General features: G+C 34.2%; 1 protein-coding gene across 1 annotated transcript; it reads right to left on the bottom strand.

Moving 5' to 3' along the window:
* Nucleotides 1-8,582: 8,582 nt before the first annotated feature.
* LOC141391082 (probable oligoribonuclease) lies at nucleotides 8,583-9,531 on the bottom strand. Its single transcript, XM_073964003.1, has 2 exons — nucleotides 8,985-9,531; nucleotides 8,583-8,924 (listed from the first exon to the last, which is right to left on the bottom strand). Exons 1-2 carry the CDS (start codon nucleotides 9,422-9,424, stop codon nucleotides 8,717-8,719), a joined length of 648 nt encoding a protein of 215 aa, XP_073820104.1. The 5' UTR covers nucleotides 9,425-9,531; the 3' UTR covers nucleotides 8,583-8,716.
* Nucleotides 9,532-13,313: the final 3,782 nt, after the last annotated feature.

Raw genomic sequence — 13,313 nt, 5'->3', positions numbered from 1 at the left:
GTAGAAAAAAAAACAAAGAGTACACCTAAACGCGACTAACCTCTTTATCTGTCAAAAACATACAGGCAATCAATCCAAAGTGGCTGATATTACCAACCAAAGACATGAATACAACTAATGCTAAGTTTACACTTGCGCTCCAAAATCCACTGGATTTCACGAAATCCTGTAATACACCCCGGTGTTTACACTTATTTGTTGTTGATTTCAAACATATCACAATGATCAAGGTAGATGCATATGCGCAGCTGATCGAACATGAATTTTCAACACAAGTTGTTGTAAATTGAATTAAACATCAAAAATATACGACAATATAGAATTTTACAACTTTCTTTGGAAAATTATAGTAAAATTATCTATATATCGTATTATTTGTGTATATTACTAACAAATGAAAAAATAATAAAATGATTTTATCGTTGAGACGTCGTTATAATAAATTTTGATAGATGAAAGTTGTGCTCAGATCCTGCACAATATTAGCACTTGCAGTAGTTTTCTCGTTTAGTGTTAAAAATGCGTTCCCGTGATTCGAAATATAGTAATACTTGCACTTCTCTTCAAACAAAAATCGCGCCGAATAACACCCTCTTCTTCTGTTTTCTGCCATAAAATTTTGGCCTAGTAGAAAATAGCAGCAAGCATGTTCATATTAGGTATGTTCGTTTACTCAACAATTTGTACAAATTTGTAAAAGTCCAGTAACTTCTTGTAATCGACTAAGGTCTTTTGCATTGTACTGTAGAGTAAACGAACAACATCCAGTAAAAATTCGTACAAATTTTGAGTAAACGAACATTATTATTATTATGATTATTATAACGTAAAGTATTTATTATGCAGTTACTTTATTTAAGCAACAACAACTACCATGTAGAACTCTCTTCATTATTCTAGATGTTACTTTACCTTTTATTAATGTGCTTTTATTTGTCTTGCCATAATCATGTAATTATCGTTTAGTCTCTACTTCTTGTATTTCGTGTATTTGTTTGTTGTTGTAATAACGTCATTACTGTGCTTGTCGTCCGCCTGTATTCGCCCCACGTATGTATGTGAGTATGGTTGTTCGCTTAGTGCGAATGTGCGTCTGTGTGTTCGTTGCACAGATTCGAGGTGTTGCCAGACTTTCTGGATAATTCTAGACCAGGGAGACTTTGGGGTATAAATACAAGGGGAACTGGCAATGACGAAGTAGTTGTGTTTTAAGCGTTGAACTGAACAGATCGGTAAAATAAGTGCTGCGTGCTAACTAGATACAAGCTGTGTGCTAGTAATTAAAGTCGGTTCCGAATAAGTGTAATAAAGTAGCATTGTAGAAACGTAATCTAAAACGAACCCTGTTTTATTTGGTACAAATCGTATCGGGGAATAAAACAACGTCTACACGGACATTAGTTAAATCTAATTCCGTAACAATATGTTCATTGGTATCTAATATTATAACTGATGCGCTGATTTTGACATTTCTGCTGGAGTTTTTGCAATTTCTGTCATTTTTCCGTTCCCGTACTTTTTAGGAAATTTGTATGGGGAAGTAATTTTTGACAATTCGCTCCTTTTCTAAAATTACCATTAAAAAAGTACGGGAGCACAATGAAAAATAGCATTGTAACAAAGTAATTTAATGTTTTTTCACATTGTTTACAAATTTTGATACTAACATTTTTTGTTGCAGCAATTCGCACATCTACCTTGTTTATTGTCATACGTGAAAAGTGTTGCAACTTTTGGTACTTTTTTAGGCAAAAGCAAGGTTGTATATCATGTGTACTGTGATTTCGCTGAAATCACGAAATGAGATGATTTCATTTTTGTACGCAGAATCATTATAAATTTTGCTTGATTTCGCGCGAAATCACGAAACGCCCACGAAATCACGAAACGAAGCCCAATGTAAACCAAGCATAAGACTAGACAAAATGCATGCAACAAAAAAATGTTTACGAAACTTTGTATAGAAACATTACCCTTAACAGGTTGCAGTTAATTCAAAATCGCAACCAAGGAGGAACATTTCATGTAATGGTATCAGAAACGAAATTTATGAATTCAAGGATCTTTTCAAGAATAATTCTATGTCAATTGGATCGGTAAGGTCATTTTTATATTATAGCCTTTTGCAGGGTTAACCTTCTTTATGAGGATTTGGTTGACGTACACATAGCCCAGAAAGTCTGCGTTCACCTTACTACTTTTCAAAAACGATGCTAAAACTTTAATTAATAGGTGAATGAGATCAATTTTTCTTTCATAAATTTGTTATTGGCACTCTTTACTACCAGTATAAAAAGAAAAATTCCTGAAAATTTATTATTATTACGAAGATAACGGTAAAAAATTCTTACAACTGCTAAATTAGAGCCCCAAAAAGTCTGCGTTCACTTTGTATGTTGCAATAATACCGTGAGTTTTTCTGAATTTTTTTTGCAGTTTTCTTGCATTTTTAATCAATATTGTCACAACTGGTCATTCTGTGAGATCGTTTGCACACTTAACTTAAAAAAGTAAAATATTTCAAAAATGGAAAACAAGGACAAAGAAATTGGCATCGATAAAAGGAAAATTCTAGGTAAATTATGGAAAAAGCTATCGAAATATTGGCGGAACTGTAGGTAGAACATATTCGTCTATACATAGAGTGATAATTAACTATAAAAAAATCGGAAGTTTGAAGTCAATGCCCAGATCTGGACGGTCAAAGCTCAGTTTTGGACGGTCAAAAATATTATCAGAACGGGAGAAGCGTAACATAACTAACATAGTTAAAACAAACAGTCCGATAATTACTTCAAAAATTGTTGAAAATGTGAAAATGCCATCCAAAAAAAGTATTTGTGCACAAACCGGCAGAAAAATACTGCATAAAGCTGGATATCATGGTATAGTCGCACGGCGAAAACCGTAGATATCACTAGTGAACAGGCAGAAGCATATTTAATTTGATAATGAACACAAAAACAAGCCTCCAAGTATTCCGGAATCAAGTCATATTTTCGGCCGAAAGTATGTTCTATATGTTTGCAATGAAAGGACTTCTAACTGTTTAGAGAAAGCTCGAACAGCGCTTGAAAAACAAAATCTTGTTTTACACTGTAAAAAATGGTGAGGGTGCTGTTTTGGTTTGGGGTGTGTAGCAGCTTCTGGAGTGGGCCAACTTGTATTTATTGAATCGACAATGGACAAGTATGGTTACCTAAACATCATGAAGCGCAATTTGAACCAAAATGCAGAAGAACTACGAAATTTTGGTTGCAACAACATAACGTTTCAAAGCATATTGCTGAGATTGTAAGGTTATGGCTCCTATATAATGCCCAGATCTGGGTTTTGACGTAAAAATTCTGGTTTGTTGTTTATAGTTAATTATGACTCTATGTATGGACTAATATGTTCTACCTACAGTTTCGCCAATATTTCGATAGCTTTTTCCATAATTTACCTAGAATTTTCCTTTTATCGATGCCAATTTCTTTGTCCTTGTTTTCCATTCTTGAAATATTTTACTTTTTTAAGTTAAATGTGCAAACGACCTCACAGAATGACCAGTTGTGACAATATTGATTAAAAATGGGAGAAAACTGCACAAAAATTCACAAAAATTAACGGTATTATTGCAACATACAAAGTGAACGCAGACTTTTTGGGGCTCTAGTTTAGCAGTTGTAACACTTTTTTACCGTTATCTTCGTAATAATAATATATTTTCAAGAATTTTTCTTTTTATTCTGGTAGTAAAGAGTGCCAATAACATATTTATGAAAGAAAAACTGATCTCATTTACCTATTTATTAAAGTTTTAGCATCATTTTTGAAAAGTAGTACGGTGAACGCAGACTTTCTGGGCTATGTGTATATGTAATGGAATTGACATTTAAAACCCAGTAGGTTTGTTAAATCCGATTATATATAAACGTACTATAATTTCGGTTAAATACGTAAAAATGTATAATAGAAAAAAATGTTATATCACCATATCGTGATATAACATTATGTTAAAATTCAAAAGCCATTCACTGAAGAATGATAAAAAAAAAGTCTTATCTTGTTGTATTTATAGCTCTGTTCCAGAACTAAAAAGTTTTTACAATTTTTACCACTTTTACACATTTTGCGTTCCCGTACACAAAATTTATATGGAAATCGTTTTCGACTTTTACAACTTTTACGACTTTTACCACTTTATAAAGTACGGGAACAGTCCATATGTCTTTGTACCAACATATGTATATAACAGACATGTGTAATAAGTCCCAATTTACATTAGGCGAGTTTACTTGCGGCAATTGTCAGTTTGTAGGTGAGAGAGGGGGCTGAGAGGCAAAGGGTTACCATATGCCTCACCTCTCTCACCATCAAACTGACAATTGCCGCAAGTAAACTCGCCTAATGTAAATTGGGACAAACATATAACAGAAAGCCAACATAACATTTTTGATCAGACCTCGTATACATATATATTTGCCAAAAACCAATGCTTTAGAAACAAATACAGTGGAACTTCTCTATAACGAACTTTCCTATTACTTATTTTTTTATACTGCATCTGTGTGAATGCTATTTAAACCTGCTTGATAGGCTTGGTGATGTAGTGGTTCTCTCCAGTAAAGTTGGACCTCTCTTCCTAGATCATGAAGATCCCTCCTGACATGCAGCATAGGTTTGATGCTGGTTTGACATCCGAAACGAATTTGCATATGGTGATTGGAAGCAAGTACTGCAACGAAAGCATGTCATTGTGTAGCTGTATTGGAAGAATCTTTGTCTCCTAATGTAATTGCGGTGGCACCCTGTTGAAGTTTTCAGAGCGGCATTCTGGCAGGTTTGAACATTTTTCCATCGCGTTGCAGTTACATTCGCAGAACATACTGACATCCCATAGCTTTCCACAGACCGACCTATCGCGTTTCTTTATCTGCACCCCAAGTGCTGCCGGCTAGGTTGTTTAGGACCTTGTTCCTACATCTCAGCTTGTCGCAGATAACTGTGGCATGCGCACGACATGAACATGATGTCGAAGTTCACCCCTAGAATTTTGGGGTAGTTTGAGGTCGGAATTCTACTACCATCGACCATGAGATTCAACTCTGTTCCCACCGCTGCCTTCCATGTTGTGAACAGAGTGGCCGTAGATTTAGAGGCGGATATTTGCATATTTCTCGCATGGAAAAGGCTGTTGAGATCAGTGAAATTTGAGTTCAACCTTTCACAAATGACATCAGGGAAGAAGGTTAACGGCCAAAATTTGAAGTTTTGTGAGTAAAATATTCAAAAAATGTCTAAAAAAAATACCATTTGGGAGTGTGCCCGGGCAGGCTCCCCTGGCTACGTTGGTGCTCCCAAGGACTATCAGTATTGCTGTCAGATGAGTCCGATGCATAAATCTGGAATGTTCAAGTTTAATTCAATTTATGTGTGGCGTTATTTTAATATTAATATGGAATAAATTTTATAATAATTTTAGCCCTCAATATTTCCTTCATTTGTGCAACAGGAAATAATTTTGAGAAAAAAATCGAAAAGTCATCAACCTAATGTACGTGATTAATAAAAATACTCCATGAAAACTAAATTCACCTATCTTCTCTCTAAACACCAGCTGTCTTCAATTTATTTATGTACATATATTTAAATTAATAATTATTAATTTAAGTTATTCTTTTAAACGTCTTCCTATATATTTTTCTTGTTATAAATGAAATGTTTTGACATTTCTTCTCGCAACATTAACATAGTAAAACACAACAACTTTTCCATGTAATTAACCTACCTAAAATACGTATTTTTAGGACAATGTCTTAAATTCATTTATTAGTAAAAGAAAAAGAGAAAAAAACGAATAATATTTAAATAATATTATTGCAAATATTAATTAAGAACAAAAAAAAACAACTTTTTGCCTGTTCCAGAAACTGCAAGAACCTACGCATTTTTTTATCGAAAAAAATAGTAAAAATGTGTAGATTCTTGCAGTTCTGGAACAGACCACATGTCTTTATATATGTACAGATTTATATAAACTAAGCTCATATTCCTTCCTTTCTACTCACATCCAAATGTGTTTGTCTTATTTCCTTGTTTTTTTTTAATAATTTTTAACATTAAACCAATTCTACATTTATATAAATATATTATTAAGAAAAAAAGAAAATATTTATATATTTAATAGTTGTAAAATGTAACAAAATAATAATAGTAATATCTAGCATTAAAAATAAAATAAAATAACAAATAATTAAGATCACATTTAAAATTACTAACAGAAGAAACAAACAAAACCAACCACAACAACAAAAATATGTAATTTACAATTTCATTTAATTTTTAATGTAATAACATAAAATCAGATAAAAAGAACACAAAGTAAAACAGATTAAATTACATCTAAAGATATTTCACGCATAACCCCTAACAGATGAAAAACTCAACCAGAAAGAAGTGAATGTGAAAATTTCATATAAAAAATAACCCAAATGAAGAAGAAAACACTGAAAGAAACTTTAAGTAAAGATGAAGAAAAACTTAGCATAGCATTACCATCTTAAAATAAAACGTAATTTTAAATGTAAAACTTGCGTTTTATTTTTTATTGCAAAAGAAAATTGTCTCTCTACCCACTTACGGATAGAGCTCAACGAACGTGGCAATGATCAGAGAGGTTCTAGAGAATATATTACCGGACGCGTAAAGTAGAGGATGATGTATGTCAAGAGACGATCCATCAACGACTTAAGCTGTAAACAGATACAACGTTTGGGTAAAGTTTTGTGTCGTTTTGGCCGTTTTTACACTGTTGGGCATGATGCCGAAAAATTCAAATTCATTTGAAATATATGCCGGCAAACAGATAAACGCTGGACTTTGGTATCGTCGTCGCCCTGTTGTTGTTTTTTTTCTCGACGCCCAACGCAAAACATTTATCAAACGTTGTATCTGTTTTCAGCTTAAAATATGTAAACAAAGTCCCAATTTACATTAGGCGAGTTTACTTGCGGCAATTGTCAGTTTGATGGAGAGAGAGGTGAGGCATATGGTAACCCTTTGCCTCTCAGCCCCCTCTCTCACCTACAAACTGACAATTGCCGCAAGTAAACTCGCCTAATGTAAATTGGGACAAACAAAAACTTAACTAGGCGTTTACACACAGACAGTATTGGCAAGACGATAGCAAAGTTACAAACCATTTTCACCAATACATTCATCATTTTCTCTATACCCAGCAAACCAAATGTCTGATGTCCGACAAGTCTGAACAATTTCGGAAGCAAAGTCGTTCAGATTTCGTTACGATTTCTAAACGATTTTTCGGACAGGAAATAGTTCAGATTTTGTACAGATTTCGTTCCGATTTCGGAACGAATGTCGGAAAGAAATTTCCTTTCCGAATTTCCCAAGGATTTTCTTCAGATTTCGTTACGAAATCGGACCGAAATCGATCCGATGTCGCTCCGACATTTCGTTCCGAAATTATGTCAACCACTTCATACAACTTTCGTTAAGATATCGTTACGATTTCGGATCAGATTTCGGATGTATCGTCCGAATTTAGTTCCGATTTCGTTACGATGTCGGTACGATTGGTTTGCTGGGTACATATTTAAAAGTTTATAAATGTATTTGTGAAAAAGGTTCGTATTTTTGCTATTGTCTTGCCAATACTGGCATTTGTAAACGCAGGGTTAGTTGAGGAATAGGGTTGCCGAAATTTCAGAAAAAAACACTTTACTGTTAAATACACAAATTAACCACACTAATGTCTACGAGCCTCGTGAACTTTTTCAGGACAATGATCTGTTTATCTACACATGGAATGCATTGGTTCTTAAGAGAAGCTTTAATTTTAACACTGGCGGTATGCATGCACCCTTAAAGGTAATTTATACTTGCATCATATACGCGAGTTTAAAAAAAAAATACGTTCAGCTCTATTTTGAATGGTTCCCTGAATCCCAACACCATTGGGATTATCACGAATTAAATTTCTCCATGAGTTTTGTCTTTCTGAAGTTGCAACTTAAGGAAGAAAGTGAAAAAATTCACTGGGAATTGCCTTTCATGATAACCCCCCATAACAGTCAGGAAACTACGAGATTATGTACAAGGTACCGGCTCGGATGAAGGAGTACTTGTAAGTCCGCTTAATCTGAAGAAGTGGAGCATGCACTTTGAGGACAAACACAAATTTAATGATGGGAAAGCTCAATGTTCGTTCTGGGTCTATCTCCAGTTCTAGGGCGAGATGAAACCAACAAAAAATAACTTTCTACTGAAGTTAGTTGAGTAGGTTTGGCAGGACTGTTGAAAAGGTGCAGTTAGTCGTGCGGGCTTGTACCGCATACTTGGTATATGTTTTACGCAGTGTCATCGATCCTTCCCTTATAGGAATTCAGACGGCTACACCATCCCAAGCGTAGTTGATCGAAAACTATTCTGGTTTCTCTTGGCAGCTGACGCGATACATGGGAGATGTTCCCCGAAGATGCACTTGTGTTAAGACAGATATGTATACAAAGTTGCTTTATGTCATGTATGTAATTGGAAGAATGTTTTAAGCCCGTGTCCGGACAAAGAAAAACGACTTGCGTTTCAATAAGGAATTTATTCTATAAAAATAAATGAGTCAATTATGTAAATTTAAGTACTATTGCAATTATGATATACAAAGAAAATAGTTAGAGACAATTTCCAAAAATAAACTATTAAAATTTAACTATTACTTAAAAAATACTTGACGATAATATTTTAATTCTTCTATGCTATCCTTAATGTCGTCCAAACTGCGATGGGCTATTTTCTTGGCGGGGGCATTTTCTAGTATTTGTGGATGCCAACGACGAGCCAATTCTTTTACCGTTGAAACATCAATGATGCGATAATGCATATAATCATCCACTTTGGGCATTTCCTTGCGTAAAAATAACCTATAAATACAAAGAAATAAATATTAAAAAAGTTCCAATACTAAAAGTTAAACTACCAACCTATCCATATAAACAGAATTTCCAGCTAGTGGACATTTTCCTTTTGGTATATGTGACTTTAAAAAGTCCAAAATCAACAGTTCGCCCTTTTCGGTTGTTATTTGTGATTTCAAACATTTCTCTACAAGTCCAGATTCGTTGTGATGTTTTATGCACCATTCATTCATATTGTCCAGAACTTCCTTTGGCTGATTGATGGCAAAACATGGTCCCTCCGCTACAACATTTAAATCTTTGTCGGTAATTAAACATGAAACTTCGAGTATATTATCCGTCATAACATCTAAGCCCGTCATTTCCAAATCCATCCATACAATATTTGTTGCCATTGCATGGGATTTGTTCGCAGTGGAATGGATATTTTCTACTTTTAACTTATTGCACAAGTACTGAGGTATTAATTTATTATTAAATATTATCTTATTTAATTTAGAAATCATTGATATTTAATTCTTATTCTAGTCTAATTTTGTTTGTTGGTTGCGGATGTTATAACAAAACAACTGTTAAAACAACGCTCCTCTTTCTCCCTCTCTTGATACAAACACATGTTTTCTAGCAATTTGAAGTAGCATGGACCAATAAGTCGATGTTCACACTAGAGTTGTTTCTTTGAAACTTTTAGGGGGTCTTAAATCGAGTTCCTCACTACAGCAACTTCATGATTTGACTCTAGTATGAAAATCGACCTAGTCCCGGTCCACACTAGCGTGAATTTCATAAAAAAATTTCATGAAATTAGGTATTCATGATGAAATTATAAGGTGGCGTAAAGCGGCCAGCTGATTAGTTTCAATCTGTCAAATATTTTGTTATTGTGAATAAATTGTATGAAAACGTAAACAAACATTTTGACATATTGAAGAATTTTCGGCCAAAATAGAGTTGTTGTTGTGCTACTTACGTGACCTGTTAAATAGATCTTGGTATTCTTAAATCGAATTCCACACTACAGCAATTTTATAATTTTACTCTATTACTCTTGTGCCAGACACTGAAAATAACACATGAAAATATTTTAGCTTTTAGGAGAGAGCGGAGGTGAAGGAGCTCCCTTTCTCCCTTCTAAAAGTCCATTTAGACTACGCTGGATTTAGCAATTATTTGGTTTTATTTGACATATGTTGTATGAAAATGACAACTTAAATCCACTGGATTTGCTAAATCCAGCATAGTCTAAATCAGGCATTACCCATAAGCTCAAAACATTTTCATGAAAATTTTCATAGTCTGGCATAAGACTTAGGGAAGTCGATCTAGAGACGCATAATTTCATATCAAAATTTCAATGAAATTACTGTAGTGTGGCCCGGGACCTAGGAACCCTGGATTTCATGAAATTGTTTCAATGAAACCATGGTACAATTACTTAGGTACATGGTACAATAAGAAAGGTAGATGCATCGGCGAATTGCTACAACAAAGCAACTTTTTTTGTAATGTAAACTGCATGGTACAATAAGAAAGGTAGATGCATCGGCGAATTTCTACAATAAAAGCAACCATGGTACAATTACTTAGGTAGAAACATCGGCGAATTGCTACAACAAAGCAACTTTTTTTGTAATGTAAACTGTCAAAATTTTCGCCGAATGGTTTCTTGTTGTCTCTTTTTATCACTTGTGTTTGTACATTGAAGTGAACACATGCTATCTCTTACTTACCGAATCATATGGTTGTTTGTTTTGATTTTTCATAGCGAATTCCTAGTTTTTTGACGTTATAGATTCGATCAGCTGGGCTGAGGCATCTACCTAAGTAATTGTACCATGAAAGCAACTTTGTTTGTAATGTAAACTGTCAAAATTTTCGCCAAATGGTCTCTTGTTGTCTCTTTTGGTCTCTTGTTGTTGTTATATATGCATCTACCTTAATTGACAATAAAGAAATTCGCCTCAAACATATTCCGTGTCGGCGAAAACAAATTTTTCGCCTTTGTTTATGAATTTTGACATTTCAAATATTTGTTATACTATGTTTACATTTACGAAATCCACTCGATTTCAACTGTCAATTCCATTACTCAAACGTCAAATGAAATCCAATCGATTTCAGATGAGTTTTCATTTGACGTATACACAAAGGATTTGACAGATGAAATCGAGTGGATTTCGTAAATGTAAACATAGTATTATTGTTTGAATTTGCTTGAGAGAGGACCTGTATAATTGGGCCATGAAATCATCTGATTTTCCTGTCACGACGACAACTCTGGCACGATTCCGTTTTCATGCTCTTATGTTACACGCTAAAACTTTCATACGAAACTTTCCCATTATTTTGGAGTTCTTAGGTCGAGTTCCCCATTACAGTAATTTCATAAAATAACTTTTGTATGGAACTCGATCTATGAACGCCAAAATAATGGGAAAGTTTCGTATGAAAGTTTTAGCGTGTAACTCTTATGTCAAGCTCAAACGTCAAATGAAATCTCATCTGGATTTCATTTGACGTTTATCCTATGGATTTGACAGTTGAAATCAAGTGGATTTCGTAAATGTAAACTTAGCATAAGTCCGCAGTCCCAGTATATATTTTTCGGTAAAATAAAATGTATATTTTAATTTTTTTATGAAATAAAAGCAGTTGTTTCTTCTCCTTTACATTTCTGTGAACTACTTTTGCATAATTTCAAGAAAATCATTGACATTTCCGCCATTTTCATCTCCAAATTAATGGCGAGGACAACTTAACGATAATATCGATAGCAATCGATATTTTAAAACTTTATATCGAAAATATCTAATGTTGGGAATATCGATGGTTTGCCAGCTCTACCATGAACATGGTACAAATATACAGGTAGCCGCATCGGCAATTGTTGGCAACATAATATGTCAAAATTTGACATTAATTCAATGCAATTGACACATTATGTTACCATCAGCTGGCATGATAATGCTACCTGTATTATTGTACCATGACCATGAAGGGTAGCTACATGGTACAATAATACAGGTAGCATTATCATGCCAGCTGATGGTAACATAATGTGTCAATTGCATTGAATTGATCTCAAATTTTGACATCTTATGTTGCCAACAATTGCCGATGCGGCTACCTGTGTATTTGTACCATGGGTAGCTACGACGTCATGGTACAATAATACAGGTAAAAGCAAGTCCCAGCTGATTAGATTCACCCGTAATACTAGTGTCAAAATTTATATGACGTTTTGTCATTGTTTTTCATTTTGTATACTTTTTTTCAACCGTTGTTTTCAAAATAAAAAAATAAATCATACACATACAAACAGATGGAAATTAAAAATATAAAAAATAATAGAAACAATGGACAAAGGTGCTTATTTCAACATCCACATCGCAGTAACGCCTTTCAAGAAGAATGATTGTATATGTTGAGATAACTTTTAACCAGAGGATGGGAAAAAAGAAGTGTAGGAAAAAATGGAAGCTCGTGCCACATGCAGAACCATTTGTGGCGCATTTGCCGAACGTTGTGACTATGGAATGGTAATTAAGTACATGTATTTAAGAATTGATTATTAATGTAATATGTATTTTGTTCAGTTCCACAGATGTAAATATTGCCTTCCATTCCACATCCGTTCAAGAACTTTGTGATGAAAAGGAAATAGATATAGACCAGGAGAAAACGTCAGCCATACATAAAAATCAATATTATGTATTTACCTCAGTCCTGAATTAACAAATAAAAAAATAATTTATAATGAAATGTTATGTTAAGAAATGATTTTCATGGAACATCCCAAAAGGACAAGGGAGACTTTTCTCATATCACTGAATGCAAGCCGATTCATATTAGCTCAATGATATGGAAACTATTTTTTATCGGCGCTCTTGTATAGAAGTTTTTCAGGGCTGAAATACTCTGCAAATTAAAGCTGTCAAAAATGCAGATGTATGAAAATCTGCTTAGGAATTGAGCAGCAGACCTCCCGAGTGCAAGGCGGGAGTGCTTACAACTGCACCACGTGGCTTCCATGGCTAGTATACGTAAACTAACACAAACATCTAATTACACAGTTATGTAATAAGTCGAGGACTGAACCAGAACATTCCGTGACTGTCATTGTAACACTTGACCTAAAAAGACTTTCTAATTTGCATAGAGAAAGCTACCCTTCAACCGCGTTTGAAATGTTGAATAAATAACTATATGCGCGGACAACAGAAGTTTGCAGAATACAGAAACAAGAAGTCGGAGGCCCGTTGAGTGAAACAGGGACTTTGACGAAAACTTCTACAAAACAGTTGCAAGTATACCTTCTTGATATTTCACAACCTCCATATAGGTCCTAATATGTGCATATTATTGTACAACCACGGCGTGGAGAGGTCGGTTAAA

Source organism: Musca autumnalis, unplaced genomic scaffold (assembly GCF_047663935.1).
Source record: "Musca autumnalis isolate F117 unplaced genomic scaffold, ASM4766393v1 scaffold_1, whole genome shotgun sequence".
In the NCBI taxonomy this organism is placed as follows: Eukaryota; Metazoa; Arthropoda; class Insecta; order Diptera; family Muscidae; genus Musca; species Musca autumnalis.
This window is presented reverse-complemented; position numbering and strand designations above follow the sequence as displayed.

Bases quoted from the DNA above. Each gene is read 5' to 3' on its own strand.
- LOC141391082 (XM_073964003.1), bottom strand. From the start codon at position 9,424: ATGATTTCTAAATTAAATAAGATAATATTTAATAATAAATTAATACCT. The intron at 8,925-8,984 runs GTTGGTAGTTTA...TTGTATTTATAG, and splicing joins AATTCTGTTTATATGGATAG to GTTATTTTTACGCAAGGAAA.